The sequence below is a fragment of the Chelonia mydas genome, chromosome 2 (genome assembly GCF_015237465.2).
Source record: "Chelonia mydas isolate rCheMyd1 chromosome 2, rCheMyd1.pri.v2, whole genome shotgun sequence".
Classification (NCBI taxonomy): Eukaryota; Metazoa; Chordata; order Testudines; family Cheloniidae; genus Chelonia; species Chelonia mydas.
This window is the reverse complement of record NC_057850.1, coordinates 67370016-67388312: the sequence shown is the minus strand read 5'-3', so window position 1 is coordinate 67388312 and position 18297 is coordinate 67370016. Positions and strand designations below refer to the sequence as shown.

At 40.3% G+C, this 18297-nt stretch overlaps 1 protein-coding gene across 1 annotated transcript in view; it reads left to right on the top strand.

Annotated features, from left to right (window-relative positions):
• The window catches only part of RP1 (RP1 axonemal microtubule associated), a 295779-nt gene that overhangs the window by 86250 nt on the left and 191232 nt on the right, over positions 1 to 18297 (top strand). Inside the window, exons 10-17 of the mRNA XM_043539623.1 lie at positions 635 to 711; positions 815 to 846; positions 1000 to 1129; positions 5593 to 5693; positions 8530 to 8703; positions 9213 to 9425; positions 9907 to 10084; positions 13648 to 13779. Coding sequence (XP_043395558.1) covers positions 635 to 711; positions 815 to 846; positions 1000 to 1129; positions 5593 to 5693; positions 8530 to 8703; positions 9213 to 9425; positions 9907 to 10084; positions 13648 to 13779 — 1037 coding nt within the window. The remainder of the gene's footprint in view (positions 1 to 634; positions 712 to 814; positions 847 to 999; positions 1130 to 5592; positions 5694 to 8529; positions 8704 to 9212; positions 9426 to 9906; positions 10085 to 13647; positions 13780 to 18297) is intronic.

Sequence of the window (18297 nt, the reverse complement as noted above, 5' to 3'; positions counted from 1 at the left end):
AATGCTAGTTTCATAAATAATTCAGGGACTGTTGAAATCTGTTTCACACAGAAAAATCCTCTGTGTGGTTGTAGGGCTTGATACACCTCTCACTGACATCACTTTTACAATGGTTCAACTCCTTTGATTTTAACTGAGTTATCTCTAATTTATTGAGTGTAAGTGAGAAGACAATAAAGCCTTTTTTAGTTTTAATGGCACAGTTTCAACTGAATGGGTTGGGGGTAGGGAGGATGGTGTTGCCTGCAAGAAATTTGCTTCATGAGAGGCAATTTTAGGAATCTGTACAGCTGGGCTCCCCGCAGTAGCCTTTTGGGGGCAGACAGTGTGGTCAGTGGATCTGCTATTACTGATCCCTAGCATTGGAATACTAGTTGAGATCCCCAGGTAGGCAGGCTGGCTTGGGCCTTTAGGTCCTGATCAAGAAAAGTGCTTAAGCACACATATAACTTCAAAAAAGTGAGCAATGGAAACTCTCACATGCTTAAAGTTAAGCACATGCTTAAGTGCTTTGCTGGTTCAGGGCCTCAGTGCACAAAATATTAAAATGTAATGTGTAAACATTGTGACAAAAATATTGCTGGGTTTGAGATCAAAACTATATAATCAGAATGGGTTCTGTTTTTCTCCAAAGATGGCTAGATCAAGGGGAAGAGGATGGTAAAATTGTAAGAGAACTAAATATCACTGACACCACCACCTTCTCTGCAAGTAAGCATAAAACAATGCAGAAGAGAGTCCCTTGTCACTGTGACTGTGTCAAAGGATGGCCAGGATACTGTGTAAACTGATCACATTCTCTCTATCTCTGCAGGGCAAGAGCTGGAACTCAAGAGAGAGGAAAACGTAAAGATTTTTTCTCTTTTAAAAAATTGATTTGGCAGTATACATAGTCTGTTCTAGGGAAAATCAGGTCAATAGTTATTTCTGTATGTGAAGTTTTCTTCCTGTATCTTCTCATAAGGGCTCTTTTCTTCCTTCTTTTAAAAATATAACCAGTGGGCTGCTGAAAGATGGAAGTTTCAGAAAGGCAACACTCTTCAGTTCTACAGCAGGCTTACCCGTGGTTTCATACGCCTCAGTCCAGATGGCACAGTTGATGCACTTGGTGACAAGAAGGACAAATATGGTAAAATATTTACCAGATGGGGACATGTGGGTGAACAGCACGAGGAAGGAGGGCATCATCAGATCATTGCATGTGTCATGTATAAGATTCAAAATTAATTCTAACAGGAGCAGAGAATGGCAACCATGAATGTTCTTACTCTTGAAAGCATTTAAAACTATTAACGGTAAAAGCCACTTGGTTTTGTTGTAAAAGAACATCTCACAATGGCTTCCCATTATTAAATAGAATCTAGTTCTCACATGATGGTTTAGTGATCCAGAATGCAAATCTCCATGGTAAGGGTGTAAAACCCTCTCAACCAGTATCATTTCCATCTTATCTGGCTTAGCTTCAGCCAACTCACTCCCATTCAAGCCTCAGCTCTCTCTGGCAAGGAGAAAGTACTGTGTTACAAGTGTTTGAGAAAATGGGATTAAGAGCTTGTTGTCATGTACATTATGGCAGTGTAACCCAAAATGTCTCAGGTCTCTCCCAAGTGGCCTCTCCTATGCTCTGAACAGAACAGAACCTTGAAGGACATACTTGAGAGAGCCTTCAAGGCAATGAGCAAATTCCCAGCAATTACCTGTGGGATGTCTCTGAGAAATTGGGGCAGAAAACCCCCATATGAATAACTCCTCAAGTAATCTTCTCCATGCAGGACTGTCCACCGGTAGATAAATAAAATCTGATAGGCATGGAATATGGGTTTTACTTTATTTTCATAACGATCCCTTTTTAGTTATCATGGTTGCTCTTGGAGTGCAATTATTCAGTGACTCAGAATGTTGAATTAATCAAATCTCTAAGAATTGCCTTAAATTTCAGGAAATTCCAAATCCCTAAATGCAGTTACCCAGCATGAGAGCGTCCTGGAAATCCAGGGAGTTTCAGGGAGTTTCATTTTATGATTATAAACTGTGAACTACTGGGTAAACCTCCAAATCAACCTCCTTACATGAACCAGGTCTCCTAGTCTGCACTGAGGCAATAAGCAAATCTGTTCAATTTTTAACATTATAGCTTGGACTGATGGATTATGTTTGATTCAATTCCACATGACACCACAGAGTTCATAATCATTTTGCATGCAGAATCCAAATTTACACTGCTGTCTGCTTCACTGTGGACTGTTGCATCTGCATACACTTTCCTTCATGTGCATATGTGGACTTCTGCATGGAAGTTTTTTAAACATATAAACACATTAAATTTATAGCACTTTCTGTACATTTAATTTTACACATTAGAAGTAAAATCATCATGCATGTCATGTTCTAATTTTCAGTGAGTAGTATTTTCAATCTGTGTGTAATTGTGCAGGTACCACAACTGCACACACAGTTACTGCAAATGACCATGTAAATAAAGCATGCAGCTAGCACAATTGTGATGTCAAATGTAGGCACGCAGCTACGTACACTTCTTGGCATGAAGAACACGTCTCTACCCCTCAAAATTTCCCTTGAATGTTTGTTTGGGTTAAACACATGCACATTACTTTAGACTAGCTCTATACAGGAGCTGATGTGAGACTTGTGGCTTAATTTTTCGTCTTGGGGAACTGTTCCTTGCACTCACAGTTAGGAATGAAGTTTCCAAAGAGAAGCACCATCTACTTATCTTTCATAGTAAGCAACTTTAGTGGAAGCTACTTGGGCTGAAACTTTCCTGTCTTTCAAATGTTGGTGGGATCACAAGGAACAATGTATTAATAACTTCGGACCAGATCCTCAGCTGGTGTAAATCAGGTTAGCTCCAGTGTTTTTGATGGAGTAATGGCAATTTACATCAGTTGAGGATTTGGCTCAGGCCATTATTAATTTTCCAGGGTTTTTTATCCCTAACTGGAAGCATTAAGAGAAGTGCCATTGTGATTATTATTTTCTGAGATGTGGTTTGATTCTGGCATGTAGGAACACGGCCAGTATTCAAGATGCCCCCATGTATGAGATAATTACCTTGAATTTAATTGATCTAGTTAGAACAATAGTTTAAACAGGCATACAGTGCATGCAGCCTTGCTTCACTGAATGAATATGCTTAATTTTTTAATTACTAAACAGCAGGTTGCAACAGATCTATTTTATTATGAATGGAACAAAATTAGTCAATAGATAAAATCTCTGGGCCAGATTCTGACATTCTGAGTAGTACCTTGCACTGCAAGTGGGCCCATCAGAGTGATAGAAAAGGCCTATGGGAGAGAAATGACACACAGTGGAATTACACCAGGGTTGAGTTTGACTCACGGTATTTATTGCTATCAGTGGGAGCTACATGCATTTAGGGAAAGTACAATGTTATTTATGTATATATTTATAATGTGGTAGTGCCTGGAGGCCCCAGTTAGGGATCAAGGCTCCATTGTGAAAAGCACTGAACATTGTACTCTAAGAAGCACAGCCCAGAACTCTCAGCCCAAGAGGGAGGGGATAAGGTGACTGTCAGTCACCCTAGCACCCTCCTGATCCAGATCTGCTCCAGGGACTGGAGAGGCCCCAGGAATAACATGGCCCTGGAGCCTGTCTGAGTTATGGCAGCCCCCTGCGGTGCCCTATGAGCCACAGTGATGTCTAGAATCTCTGTACTGCTGTGTGCTACACCCTGCCCCAAACCCATACCTCTTGCCCCCAGGCCCACTCTAGCACATCTCTATACTGGGAATTATCTTCCATATTGCCTGTGCTGGGGGAATCCTCCCCTTACATATACGAGGCTATGCTGCTTCAGCCCTTTTATCAGGTCCACAGGTGCCAGAATTGGGGTGAGAATCTCTCCCTAAGTATATGATGAGAGACAACAGGGAGCTACCTTGTGTTCCCCTGTTGGCAAGGCTATTATTATAAGTATAATTAATAAACAACTGTCACTGCTAATGCAGTAAGCACTTCACTGCTTCACCATTGTCAAGGCTTTTGGAGGCATCATGGAAGAGGTAAACCTTAAGAATATGGAAATTCAGAGCCATGCTGCAAAATTTGTTTTTACAAATAATAAATAGAATTCTGCTGAAAGAAATAGATTTTTATCTCCCTATCTTAGGATTGTATACTGCTGCCCTTCACTGTGGTATCTGTTTCAGAGTAGCAGCCATGTTAGTCTGTATCCGCAAAAAGAAAAGGAGGACTTGTGGCACCTTAGAGACTCACAATTTTATTTGAGCATAAGCTTTCGTGAGCTACAGCTCACTTCATCGGATGCATTCAGTGGAAAATACAGTGGGGAGATTTATATACACAGAGAACATGAAACAATGGGTGTTACCATACACACTGTAACGAGAGTGATCAGGTAAGGTGAGCTATTACCAGCAGGAGAGCAGGCGGGCAGGGGACCTTTTGTAGTGATAATCAAGGTGGGCCATTTCCAGCAGTTGACAAGAACGTCTGAGGAACAGCGGGGGGAGGGGGGGGAGAAGGGGGATTAAACATGGGGAAATAGTTTTACTTTGTGTAATGACCCATCCACTCCCAGTCTTTATTCAAGCCTAAGTTAATTGTGTCCAGTTTGCAAATTAATTCCAATTCAGCAGTCTCTCGTTGAAGTCTGTTTTTGAAGTTTTTTTGTTGAAGAATTGCCACTTTTAGGTCTGTAATCGAGTGACCAAAGAGATTGAAGTGTTCTCTGACTGGTTTTTGAATGTTATAATTCTTGACGTCTGATTTGTGTCCATTGATTCTTTTATGTAGAGAATGTCCAGTTTGGCCAATGTACATGGCAGAGGGGCATTGCTGGCACATGATGGCATATATCACATTGGTAGATGTGCAGGTGAACTAGCCTCTGATAGCGTGGCTGATGTGATTAGGCCCTAAGATGGTGTCCCCTGAATGGATATGTGGACACAGTTGGCAACGGGCTTTGTTGCAAGGATAGGTTCCTGGGTTAGTGGTTCTGTTGTGTGGTGTGTGGTTGCTGGCGTGTATGGTAACACCCATTGTTTCATATTCTCTGTGTATATAAATCTCTCCACTGTATTTTCCACTGAATACATCCGATGAAGTGAGCTGTAGCTCACGGAAGCTCATGCTCAAATAAATTTGTTAGTCTCTAAGGTGCCACAAGTCCTGCTTTTCTTTTTGTGGTATCTGTGTGTCTTCCACATAAAATCAATTAGCCATAGTGAGGCCTCTAGTACACTTCATCGAGTCCCTGGCTCCCTTTTTGGGGTATTGGGATGGGGTATTATTTCGTTTTGATATTTTACGAACAATAAATCTACTCTTACCGAGAGATTTTTGAGCTTCGCTGATAGCTCTCAGGCAGTGACTTTATCAGCTTCCCCAAATGAACTGGGAGGCGATCTGTTGATCAGAGTCCAAATTTTTCCTCAGTTCTAATTACTAAATTTTTTAATTCAGCCTCTTCCCTGTCAGATAATGTCTTTGCCAAATCAGAAGTCACTTGTGGGTATTAGATGTAAAAATGAGTTTGAATACATCTGTGGCTTTACTTTTGTTCTCCCCAAAACTCTTTAGGTCTTTTTGACGTGACTGTCAAAAGAAACGCACATGTGTTTAAGAGTCATCAGATGCCACATCTTGCCCTTGCTCTTGACAATGGCTATGTCACTGGAACGGTATGAAATTGCCTTATTGCTTTTAATGGTTTCAGGATTATTATTATTTATTAATTATTTATAAATTTATTAAATACAATGCAGCTTTTGTTCTCTGTACTAATAAGTAGCAGGTACTTCCAATCAGAGATGAGGCCAAGTTGCAAAACCAAAATCTGAAGTTTGAACTTGCCAAAGATCTGGAAAGTTTGGATTCTGCTGTGGTGCCTATCTATTTATATTTTTACTCTTTCCTCCTGCATCTCACTTAGTATCTCACTTAATATATTTAATGGCTCATTGAGAAGGATTTGATTTATACAACCTTAAACATTATGAGTTGTGTTTCATTGTTTATACCAGCTAGTCAAATGTTGACAACATATCTGGCATGCCCTGGCATCTCCTCTCCTTGGATAATTATCAGTGCCAAGTGCTAATTGTAAATATCCATTTATTTCCCTATCACTTTTTGTAACTAACCTGCCTTTCAAGGCTTGTTGCAAGTTAATGTTCCAAGCCTAGCTTGATCCCTGCTCTCTCATCCTCTCCTCAAAGGTAGATTTTTGTCAACAGCAACAGATTAGTAGTGGTTTTACTTGCTTGCTTGTGTACATGTTTTCCTGACCTCAAGCTTCTTGGAAAGTCAAGCACATGAAACCTTGTATGTCCTACTAGGTGTGAACCAAAGAAACTGGATCCCATTTAGTCAACTTATGGGGAGGGTTCTTCCACAGCCCTGGTCAAATCAACAAGCAGATCAAGGGCCAGAAGATACAGCCTAGGCAACATCAGTTTGGAGGTGGGAAAGGGAGAGACCTTGCTCCATCCCCTCATCAACCTGCAAAGCTCTTGAGCTCTATGTTAGAGAGATTTTAAAGAATGGAGCTCCTGAGTGCTGCAGGAGAGAGGCACTTTCATCCCATTTCCCATGAAGCCCAGGATTCCTTTAGAAGGGAGTCTCTCCATCTTCCCCTGTAAACTCTTGAGATCTTCAGGAAATAGGCTCCTTCCTATCCTTCTCTTTGGCTCCCTCCTTTATCTAACGTTTTCACCAGTGGACTTTCTGCACTGCAGAAGAGATGGCCTCTGTCCCTTTTCTTTCTCTTTCTCCTCTCCCAACTCCTGTAGAGATACTGAGCTCAACGGGAAAGAGTCTTCCTCCTGGAAGCCAAGCCCAGCATCACTCTGTCACAGCACTCACAGCATGTGATTAGGCAAGTGGAGTTCTGGAAGATAGAACTGTGTTTTACTGAGTATGGAACCAACTGTGTTTTGCTTTCCCTTATTTGAGAAGCAAGAAACCTAGTGGTCAAAACAGGCCACAAGCCTCCTTTATATAATATGCATCGGCTTTAGCAGGAGAAGAGTTTATTCAGCACCTTGCAGAATTGGGCACCTATTTGGGAATGGCTTCAAGCCACAGAACAAATGGTGCAAACTCTTCTTGTTCCTGTTCTACACAGCAACGAACAGCTCTTTCTTGTTCTCGACATCATTACAAATATTGTGAAAGGATACCATTCTTCTATTTCCACCTCTGTCACTGACTTTTTCTTTTGGATCTTGGGCAAGCCACTTAAAGTCTCTGCCTCAGTGTACCAATTCTAAATTGCATATAGTAATAAAACACTTCTTCATAAGGAAGTTGTGAGGATTAATTAATTAATTATTAAAGCATTTTGTGATCCTTCGAAGAAACAGTAAAACAGTACTGTAATACTGTAATCATTTGTATAGGTTTCAGATTTAATCAAAGGTCCTGTGGCTCTCTTGTTTCACAGTCTCATTTAAACTCCACCTGATGATTTCTTTTATTCTCAAAAGCTTCAGTTAGAGCACGTTGAAATGTTTTGAATGAGAAGGTTTTTTTTTCATGCAAAAATGGCCTTTCTTGGAAACAACCTTTTTTATCTAATTTGTTATTTTAAAAGTTATCAGAACTGTTATTAAAATGGCTATTGACATTTTTCATTTTCTTAAACCTGAGTTTTCAGTAAATGAGAGATAACTTAATGTGTTAGATTAAAAAACTTAACGATTTTTTTGAAAAAGCAAGAGTCCACTTTGAACCATGTGAAATGAAAATATCTTTGAAATCTTGAAACTTTTCATTTTTGCCCAGCTCTGTTATAAATCCAATACAATGTGTATTTTTGTGTATAGTGTCTTTCATGCAAAAGGACCAGGAATTAATCCACAGCCCTTTACACTCTGACCAGACAAATACAAATAATAAGCCTGATTCAGCCATCTGGTTGGATCCCTGTGGGTTGCTGCCTTCCCTAGATGTTTATTCAGGGAGAGCAATATAAACCCTGATGTGGGGGGCCACAGTGCTGCTGCTGCTGGTGAAAGGTACCTGAAAGATATTCTGAGTGCCCTGAAAGATATCCTGGGAGCCCTGGCCTTGCACCCTTTCTTCTGACTCAGTCCAGTTTGTGGGCTGCACCAGGTGACCCCAGACCTCCGCAGTAAGGAGTCTCGGTATCTTAGTTGTTTTACCTGCACTTAATGCAGAAGTTCTGCCTCTGGCAGTTCCTGACCTGACTTTCTCTAGCAGAACCCAGGAAACAAATTGTACCCAATGAACATAATTACGAATAAATAACAGGCTTGTCTTATTTCAAGATTCTGTCCCCAGTTTCAGGCCTCTTAATTTCAGAATTTCAAGCTCAAAAACAAATTTGAGAATTTCCATATTAGGTTGATCTTTATGGCTAATAGCAATATGTTTCTGGCACCATGAGGAATTAATAGAGGTACAGAAATAGAGACCCCATGGCGTGACTTCTCTTTCATATTACTTATATCTAATGGTTCGTATAATTGATTATTCCTGCTTTTCTTGTGTTAGAACAATGAAGGTACTCTCTGTGAGCTTCAAGTTCATGTTCAGCCAAATCGCTGTGCAATTCTGGAATCAGCCCGGAATCCAGGGCACATGATTACATTCAGTCTTCAAGGCAAAGTAGCCGATGACACAGTCGGCTATGCAGGACTCTTGAAAGAATTTGGTGTGCATGTGAAGGTAAGGTTGGGGGAGGGAGATCAAGGAAACTAAACTGCAAATAGTTTTTTCTTGTAAAGCCCACTGGACTTGAACACATCCCAGCAAACTGAAAGTTGAAAGAGTGATCTCCTCCCACTAGGTGGAGCTAAAGACTGCGACTACAGTTTAGCAGGGCCATATCATGATGTGAACCCTGGGGAAGTCACAGATAGTCAAAATACCTTCCAAAACCAGGGTGGTACACACAACAGAGCCGGATGGAAAATTGTTTGCATAAGAGAGAACAGCTTGCTAGTCGAAGGAACACTTATATGATTTGTGACAAAAATGTACTTGCGTCACTTACCACCTTATACATGGAAATGTGCCTGTAGTGGTTTGAAAAAAATAATTCACATCTTCTGCTTAATTGCTAATGTAAAGGTACAACTATTGCCAAATGATGGAGTGTATTAAGGTGACAAATCAAAGGGGGTTGGGGAAGCCACGTAATTTACAAATGGATATTTTTATCTATCGATTTGTAGGGTGTGTTCCACAACGGTGCCATAATTCTGCTCACCACAAGTCTCTACCAGGCTCTCTGCCTCAGGCCTGATGGGAGCTGCAGTGGAGCAGGAAAGCAATCTGAAGAATCCTATTGGAAAGTGCATAAAATCAGCTCTGGAATTTGCATGATTGAGAGTCTGAAAAACCCAAGAATGTATCTGAGGATCAAGGATGGCGAGTGTAATGGAACAGTAAGCAGTTCGTGTTCATATTTGCCTTTTAAAATTTTTATAAGTAACTTGCCAATGCCAGAGGGGAAGGAATAAAATCTTTAAAGTCAGTAAAATAATCAAACTGCATTACTCTCTGTTGTCTAAAATAGAGACTTTTTACATCTCCCATGCAGCCATAAAACTTGCAGAACTGGGAAACTCTGCTTTGAAGAAGTTTAGCCTTTGCCTAAACCTTTACATGAATCAGAACTCTCTGTCTCATGCATGATATTTCCCTTATTCGGATCATTATATCTCTATTTCTGATCACAAAGGAATAAATAGGTCCAAACATGAGGCTATATTTATAGGATGGAACAGTTAGACAACTTAACAGTATGCTAAAAACTTAAAAAACAAACTGAATTGACACAAATATTCAAGTTTTTATTTTAAAGTTTTCCAACTGTGTATCACATTCAATTGTTGAACTCACATTTCTATATTTCATTTTTTTTAGGGGACGGGTGATGTGTACTGTCACTTTAAAATTGAGAAGAACTTAGAAAGTGGATCTGTGAGTCTAGAATCTGTTCAAAACAGAGGAATGTATGTTGGTCTCCAACCAGATGGCCAGACCAAGCCAGTTGTTCACACTGGAGACAGAAACGTTTTGTTCTACCCACGAGTCATCAAATGTATGCAACTTTGAATACTAAACAAACCACTGAGTATTTCACATATTTATAGCTGTACATGTAAATATTTATGACCACAAAGTTTAAGGCAAAAATATAGAGACCAGACTTGAAAATTTGCTCTTGAACATTTTAGTACTTTAAATGAGAAACATATCCTACTTGCAACTAATTCCTCCCATATACACTGGTAATTTTTATACCTCATTTTACCAACTCAGGAGTTAAAAGAAAAAAAAAATTGCTTTTTTGCTGAATAAATGAAACTTTGAGTATGTGGATAAAAACAATGGTCATAACATCTGGTTATTACAGCTCCCTGATTCTCTGCCCAACTCCAGTCACTGGTTAGAGCAGCCTGGGGGCAGCTCTACCATGAGCCAGCTGGCAGCAGTTCCCAAGAAACTGCTCCCCAGCTGAATACAACTTGAATGTGCTCTGGCCATACCCCCTCTCTAACTTCAATATGCCCCTCACTGCTGGAGACTGCAAGAAATATGGCATAGGAGCCAGGTAGGCTAGTTGTATATCTGGAGTGGACTCTCTCACTTTGGAAATCCCCAAAGTGTGAATGGAGCGGAGTGGAGAATCTGCTCCACTGTCAGTGGCTGCTAACTATGCAGACCTGACAGCTTTGTTTTTATACATTTCTGTGTTGCTTTAATTATGGCATCAAAGCACCTCCATAAAGACTAAAGAATTAAGTATCACAACATCCTTGTGAGGTATATTATTATCCCTGTTTCTACAGATGGGGAACTTCCACACAGAAAGTCTGTCAAGAGTTAGAACCCAGATCTCTGAGTCCTCTGTCCGAGCCACAAAGCTGTACTTCCTCATGAGTATCTGTCCCCTTCATTGAACTGTAGCTTTAACAAACACCGTAGTTGTCTGCAGGCCAGTTCAAAAGAAAATAAGCACTTCTGCTCAACAGTCAGAAAGTGTGAACAGTACAAAGCACAGTACAAAGTCTCATCATAAGTAAAAACTATGGAATAGATTTGAAAATGTACATCTCTGAGTTTCTGTTGGAATGTCTACTGGTAGTGGCAATCTTGCTAAATATTGATAACATTTCTGTGATGCGGACAATCTGGAGTAAATGACCAGAAATTGTTGATCAGTTTTTATCTTTTTTCACTTAATGTCCTCTTTTTTATGAGGCAAAGAAGGAGAAGTTTAAAACAGAAATGCTTTTTACATGGACATTCAGACAAATGGGAACATGAAACCAGTCTTCAGGAACTAAAAGACATTAATTTGGGATTGCCTTTTAAAATTAATATACAACTGCTGTACCTTATGGGCTGCATTAGGCACAGACACACTGAGATGTGTGTGTGTGGGGGGCGGAATGTTGGACTGTCTAAGTGGCAGTGCTTGAAGTCATACTTGTCTAGGTCCCAGTGCCACCAGAGTCATTGTCATTATTATTATGAGAGAAGGGTGTTATATGGGTAAGAGGTAGTCCTTCCTACCTATTTAAGAATGGTATAAAAAAAGCTAGGCTGTACTCCCCCAGAGCAGCCTATCTAGTACTATCCCATGGCCAGATGTGGAAGCCACACCCATCTAAACATTCCCTCACTGGGCCAGTCTGTTCTAACCACCTTGGCAGCAGAGAGCTGTAAATTAGCTTTCTGAAGTCTCCTGAGCAGATGTAGTAGAGGGTAAATAGCTCCCTGTAATTTCTCCCCCTCTAGTGCTCCCACACGGGGACAGACATAATTCAGACTGTGAGTTTTTGGAATTTCATCTACTGATTCTTTTCTGATGTTGAATCATAGGATGGATAACAAGAGCTACTAAACCTCTTTTTTCCCCACAGAGAAAGCAGTTTAATAGATTGATTAAAACTTTCCATGGTTCACTCCTACAACCCCATCTCATGCAGAACTCCCATATCTTTGAAGGCAATGGAGTTTTAATTGCAGAGACAGCCTTGTCTTCATATGACATTTATAATCCCATCTACAAAATGGGAATAGTTTCATATGATTAAAATGGCCTTCTTCTAAATTCACATTGCTTATGCTTTAATGATTATTCCTTTATAATGGGATTTTCAAAGGAACTGGGGCCTGGATCCTTAAAGGTATTTAGTCACCTAACTCCCATTGATTTCAATGAAAGTTAGGAGCCTAAATAGCTTTGAGGATCTGGGCCCAACTGATTTAAGTTCCCAATTCCTGTTGAGTTAGGCATTTAACTCCCTTAAGGTCCTTTGCAAATCCCAGCCTTCATGTTTCCCTAAAAAGACCAGTTCTTGGTTCTAATTTTGGTAGTTTAATGGGGTGATACATTATCCAATTTTCATCACACTCAGGGCTTGTCTATGCAAACACTGAGTTTGCGGCTGGCTGGGATGTAAATCTACCTTGCACTAGCCTGCTACTCACTAAGTGTCCATGTGGACCCTACTGTCATGCACTAAAAGTTCCATAGAGTGCTTTGATGCACCCCATAATGAAATATATGAGCCAGTTGATAAAGAATTATATCATTCAGAGCCCTTTTTTATTTTCCATTTGGCGCGCAGCTGATAGTCACTTGGCCAGTGAGAGCCTGGCAGAAACCAGTACAGTCACAGCTTTTTATATCTTGTGGATGTTAGCTCAAAGATATTTCAGATAAAAAATGAGAGAGCCCATGAAAATGAGGAATTGACCATCAAGCTTTGGCTATAAGTTGGGAACCCCAGATACAAAAAAGCTGTATAAACTCATCAAAAATACCTCAATCAGCAGACAGAGACTGTATTATAGCACACCGTTTATATTATTTAAACAATTCCAAAGGTACACAGAAGCTTTATAATAAATGTAATCATAACCATGGCATCACTGGAAGTTCAGTGCATGCACCATGCGTGTGGTTGGAGGTGAAGGGGGCAGAATATTTGAGTCACTATATACCATGCAGATGAGAGAGAAGAATTTTTCCTCCTAAACCCATGAAGAAAAGGGTTTTCAATGGAAAGCCTTAACTAAAGCAATGCTAACTGGCATCGCTATAATAAAACTAATAGCTACTCCATTATAGACTCAAGTATCAAAGTTGGTTCCTAAAATACCTTGCTTCTTAATAAAAGAAGATAAAAGGACGTAATGCTTTTTTCAGAGCAGCCAAGATTTGTCTCTTTGCTATTTCATAGTTCAGAAATGGCCACTGGCAGTTCTGTTTGAAAGAAAGCAATGGCCCCCTTTAAGAAAGAAAACATCAGTGGAGGGACTTAAAGTCAAGAAAACTGCATTTGAACGAGTCATTTGATTCATACATCAATGTTAAATTGTTGCTTAGAATCGCAAAGCGGTGAATGGATTTTGTTGGCATGCCATCTTTTTTTCTTTTTTCTTTTTTTTTTTATGCTTGCTGCTAGCAATAAAAACCTATTACTTACATCTATGCAATGCACAGAGAAAAGATTTTGGTATATCTTGTACATTTGTCTGACAATTGCAAGGTTTATTACTAGTTTTTGCCATTGAATACATGGGTAGCTTTTAAGTAGGAGAAGCCAATGATTTTTTGGTAGTGTCACATCTTACATTTTGTTATTTTAGTTGGCAGGGAAAAGCCTATGGGAACATCTGCGACACCCACCCAACCAAAGGGAGGGATCAGAGAATCTGAACATCAACCAGCAAAAGCCCAGAAGCCAGTGGCTCAGAGCCCATCAGCTTCTCCACCCCCAAGTAAGGAATAGTTTTCAAAAACCTATATTGCAGTACTGTGATTTGTCTGCCTTTGATGTTTCTTTGTGATGGCCTACCCGAGGGACGACACCAAATGGCTTTTCTAGACTGTTGCAATGTACAGTGTGGATATGAACTGCTCTTTAACAGACTTGTTGTTATCTGAAGAAGCAGTGAAGTTTATCATATTGGTTAGCCAATAGTCAGCATATAACCGATTTGACTAATTTCACTGTGCTGATTTTGAATACATTATTATAACATAGCCCAGCTCTTTTCTCTACTAATCTGAGCCACTCTACATTCTATATCACTGCGCTAATACAATGTAGGGCCCAATACAAAAGCCCATTGAGGTCAGTGGAAGTCTTTCCATTTACTTTAGCGGACTTTGATATGACTGCATCATATTGTTGTGTATAATTTACTGGGGGAAGGGAGTAAGGATTCTTGACCCAGTACATACTGGCCTCAGTACTCTGTTGCCCCCAGTATCCATGGGATGCAAATGAGGAGGCCCTGTTCCCAGGACTGATGTGGTGAGGAGTTGTTAATGTTGATCTGTGGCCCGCAAGGAGTCATCTATCAGCTGGGCATTGCTGAAGCCTTGAGCAATTCTCTCCCCCCAGTAACCTGCTACACTGGGAGTGGCATAAAGGGATTAAGATCATATTGTTTGGGGCAGGGTTGGTTCTCTAGTGTGTGTTATATAGTGCCTAGCAGATTGTGGACACTGCCATAATATAAACAATAACAGTGATTCACCAGTGATACCATTTACAGTGAGAAGTGTTTGAGATGGAAAACTCAGGTATTTTGGTATTTTTTAAAGTTTCAGTATTTCACCTCCACCCCCATTCCATTTAAACCATGTTTTTTTTAAGGGATTAATAATCAAAACAAAACAAAAAAAACCACCCTGTATTTCTAACTAAATGGAAATGTCTGCTCTTCAACCACAAAGATTGCTGTTTGATAGTAATTCTTGCCCTGGTCCTCGGATTACTATGGAACGAAATAAAATAAATAAACTTGCAGCAGTCAAGAACTCAGTTTGCAGGAGTTTCATGTTCTCTTCAAAGTCTAAAGATTTCTGATTTAGCAGGACAAGGTCATGCAGCCCAAGTGCGAACTTTCTCTGAAGGGAAAATCTTGTTCTTATCTCAGTGGTGCAACGTTCCCCTGTTCAAGAAAGGGGTCAGGATGGTGGGGTGGAGTAGGGGAACAGACCTCTGCTTTGTGTGGTTCACCTATGTTTCAGATGCCGGGGGGGAGGATGGAGAATCCACAGTTATGCAATTCTTCCATCCTTCCCCTACCTCTGTAGAGGGGACATGCTGGGGTTGTAGAGCCTCTAGTGTTGTGCACTATTTGGCTGGACAGCTTCCCCCCCTCCCCCCACAACAGATAATAAATTGAGGAGCCCAATTGTCAAACTAGGGCCCTCAAATTGAGTTGCCCAATTCTGCTTTTGATTGACATTGCTGGATTTTAGGTACCGTTGTGCCTATATAAACAAAATGCCAAATTTTGGCATGCTAATTTACAGGGTACCCAGATCTGAAAACTGGGAGCAATATGTTTTATACCAGAGGAGACTTTAAATGCAGGATTAGGATTGCACCAAACTCTCCTGGTTTAATTAAAATCAGTGCAGACTATTTTTTCTAATTATTACTAATTATTTTTAGATAGCACAGACATCTTTGTGGCAGCATCACTGCTGTTTTCATTTCAGAACACTGTTTCAGTTTCTGATCCCTTAGGCTTTATCTGGTATTGCACTATTATGTGGCACCAAAAGCCACCTGCAAGTGTCATAGATTGTCAGAAAATGGTTCAGTGCGTTGAATTTAAAATATAGGGCAATAACACATACATCATTATACATATTTTCAACAAAGCAGAATGTTTTTAGGGTTTGGTACTCAGGATCGTTTTCCAGAGGAGATATTTACCCTAAAAATGGTTCAGGTAAAGTCTCTATAACACTTTGTAAGAAGTATTTATGAGCAGTAATAACTATGGGGTCCTTTTTATGTCAATGCAAACTAAAATGGAAATACAAAAGTTGACTGTATCTTTCAAAGAAAATGTTTCTTTTATGAAGAATATTTTCCTATGGAGTATTTTAACAGGTGACTCAATTTTCACAGGGTTTTTTTGGGGGTGTGGGGGTAGGAGGGAATCATTGAAAGCTGAAAGATTTTTAATCCACATTGGCCTATTACACTGATTTTGTTTTTAAATCCTCAAGTTAGTATTCATAAAAGGGTGGCAATTGATTCTGTAAGTAGATGTTTAGTGTATGTCCCCAGCTGTGCCCCTAACATTCACCTTTATAACATCTATAGTAACTCTTTAAGTTGTTCAGACCATCTCTCTGACAATGCAGGTCTAGGCCCAATGATGTATTCATTGGTGGGTTCTGCACAGTAAAGTTTTCCCTGAGAGATTACAGGAATCCTGTGAGATCTCACAAGCGTGGGAATTGATGCGGGAATTTTGATCTTCATCATTCACCATTGTGTTTCTGAAATCATCATTAAAAATTCCTGTGGTGGAAACATAAATATGTACAACAGTGAAAGAGGGGGCTAAATGGCCGCTATCAGAGACGGTGGCATAACTAGGAGTGGAAATTTATGTGGCCCCTGACTTCCAGGTGGACAGGCAATGACACACTGTGCTAGCTAGGCTTCTCCCCCGATGCCACACCCTCTTCCCAGCCCTGGTACCCCCAGACACAGGTCTTCACCTGCGGAGCTGAGCACACGTGCATGGGTCAGCACAGAAAATGGCAAGGCAGAGCTGCCGGAGCGTAGCTTTCTCAGTGGTGGGCGCACAGTTCTGTCCTGAATTTCAGGTGCCTGAGTGACGCGCCAGGCCGCTGTGGCAGCACTATACTCCTGCTCAGATTTGGGTGGCCTGGATGCTAAGTGGGCGGGCTGCAGCCCACCCAGGTCCACCTGTGGCTACGCCCTTGATCAGAGAGCTGCATAACCAGCTGCAACCCCGGCCAAGTGACTATCAGCTGCTCGCCAAATGGCTGAAAATCCCATAAAAACAGCATTTCTTATGACATTATTTATTATTTCTACAGTGCCATAACTTGGTTGGTACCTTACAAACAAATACTAATATACAACACAAACAAACAAACAAAAAAGAGTCAGACTTTGCTTGAAATAGCTTACGATCTCTGGGCCAAATTCAGCAGTCCTCTCTAGGGTGATCCTCTGACTTATTTGTGTTGTAGTGTTGCCTGAGTTAGAATCCCAGAATTTGGCCCTTGGTTCTGTATCAAATTCCTTAGGCATCAGTGGGACTCCCCACCGGGGAGTATTAGTCGATCCCAATGCAGAGCCAGGTCTTTAGTTACCTGAATCATTTGGTTTAAATGTGAGATTTTAATGTGGTAAAGGAAGAACCTTTTCTCTATATATTTCTGTAGTTAAATGTATTTTGGATCCAACTAGAATATACATTTGATAAAATTGACTATATAATTTTTCTTGATTACCACTGCACTGCTTTTCATAAAACAGCTACCGATATAATAAAAGTGACATCTGAGGAACTTACTAAGAAAAATCAGGACTGTGTTAAACTGATCCATCTTCTTTTCAGTTAACCACTTTGTTTCACAGACATTTCAAGTTAATGTGGAATTTTTTTTGCTTATATATACTTAATAAGAAACAAATCCAAAGGAGTCAAAGTCTTGTCTTTCACTAAGTACTTTTGTTAATACTAACAGAAATATAGAATGAGATGAGTTATGGCTGGAATTTCAAACATAACTTTGAAGTTCAGAGGTTTTGCTGGTGTCTGTCATGTATAATACTTTATTTTCTTTTTCTTCTTCTGTTTAACAAACAGAAAGGAAATTGTCCTTGGTATAAAAAAACAATATACCCAGATATCAAGAGGTACTATAGTTTTTAACCAATGTGGAACCTAAAGAGAGTTTTATGTTGGTGGGAACTCTCTTAGGGCAGGCCTACACTACCTCGATAAATCGATCTATCTTTCGCAGTTAGATCCACTTACCACGGTGGCTACACTGCGCTGTGTCGATGGGAGAACATTTCCTGTTGTCTTCCCTTACACTTCTTGGGGAGGTGGAGTACACAAATCAATGGAAGAGTGCTCTCCCATCGATTTAGCATGTCTTCACCAGACCCACTAAATCGACACTCACTGCAATCCGTGCTGATCTACCAGTAAGTGTAGACAGGCCCTTAGAGAACATATTCTTCAGCTATTTATGTTTTCTATCTTATTGTTCCAGTAGTGGATTGCAGATGGAATGTTTATCAGCCTTTTCTTTGACTGCAGTATCTTCCCCTTGGGCCAGAACAGTTAGCTATAGATTGCAAACTCTTCCGAGCAGGGCCGGTGTGCAAGTGGACAGCACTTAGCTGACAGCACTACCCCATGAAGGAATAATATTTCAGGCATATGACAGTTGCTAATCCATTTGAATTAGAAATACTCAAAATTATGTTCCTCCCT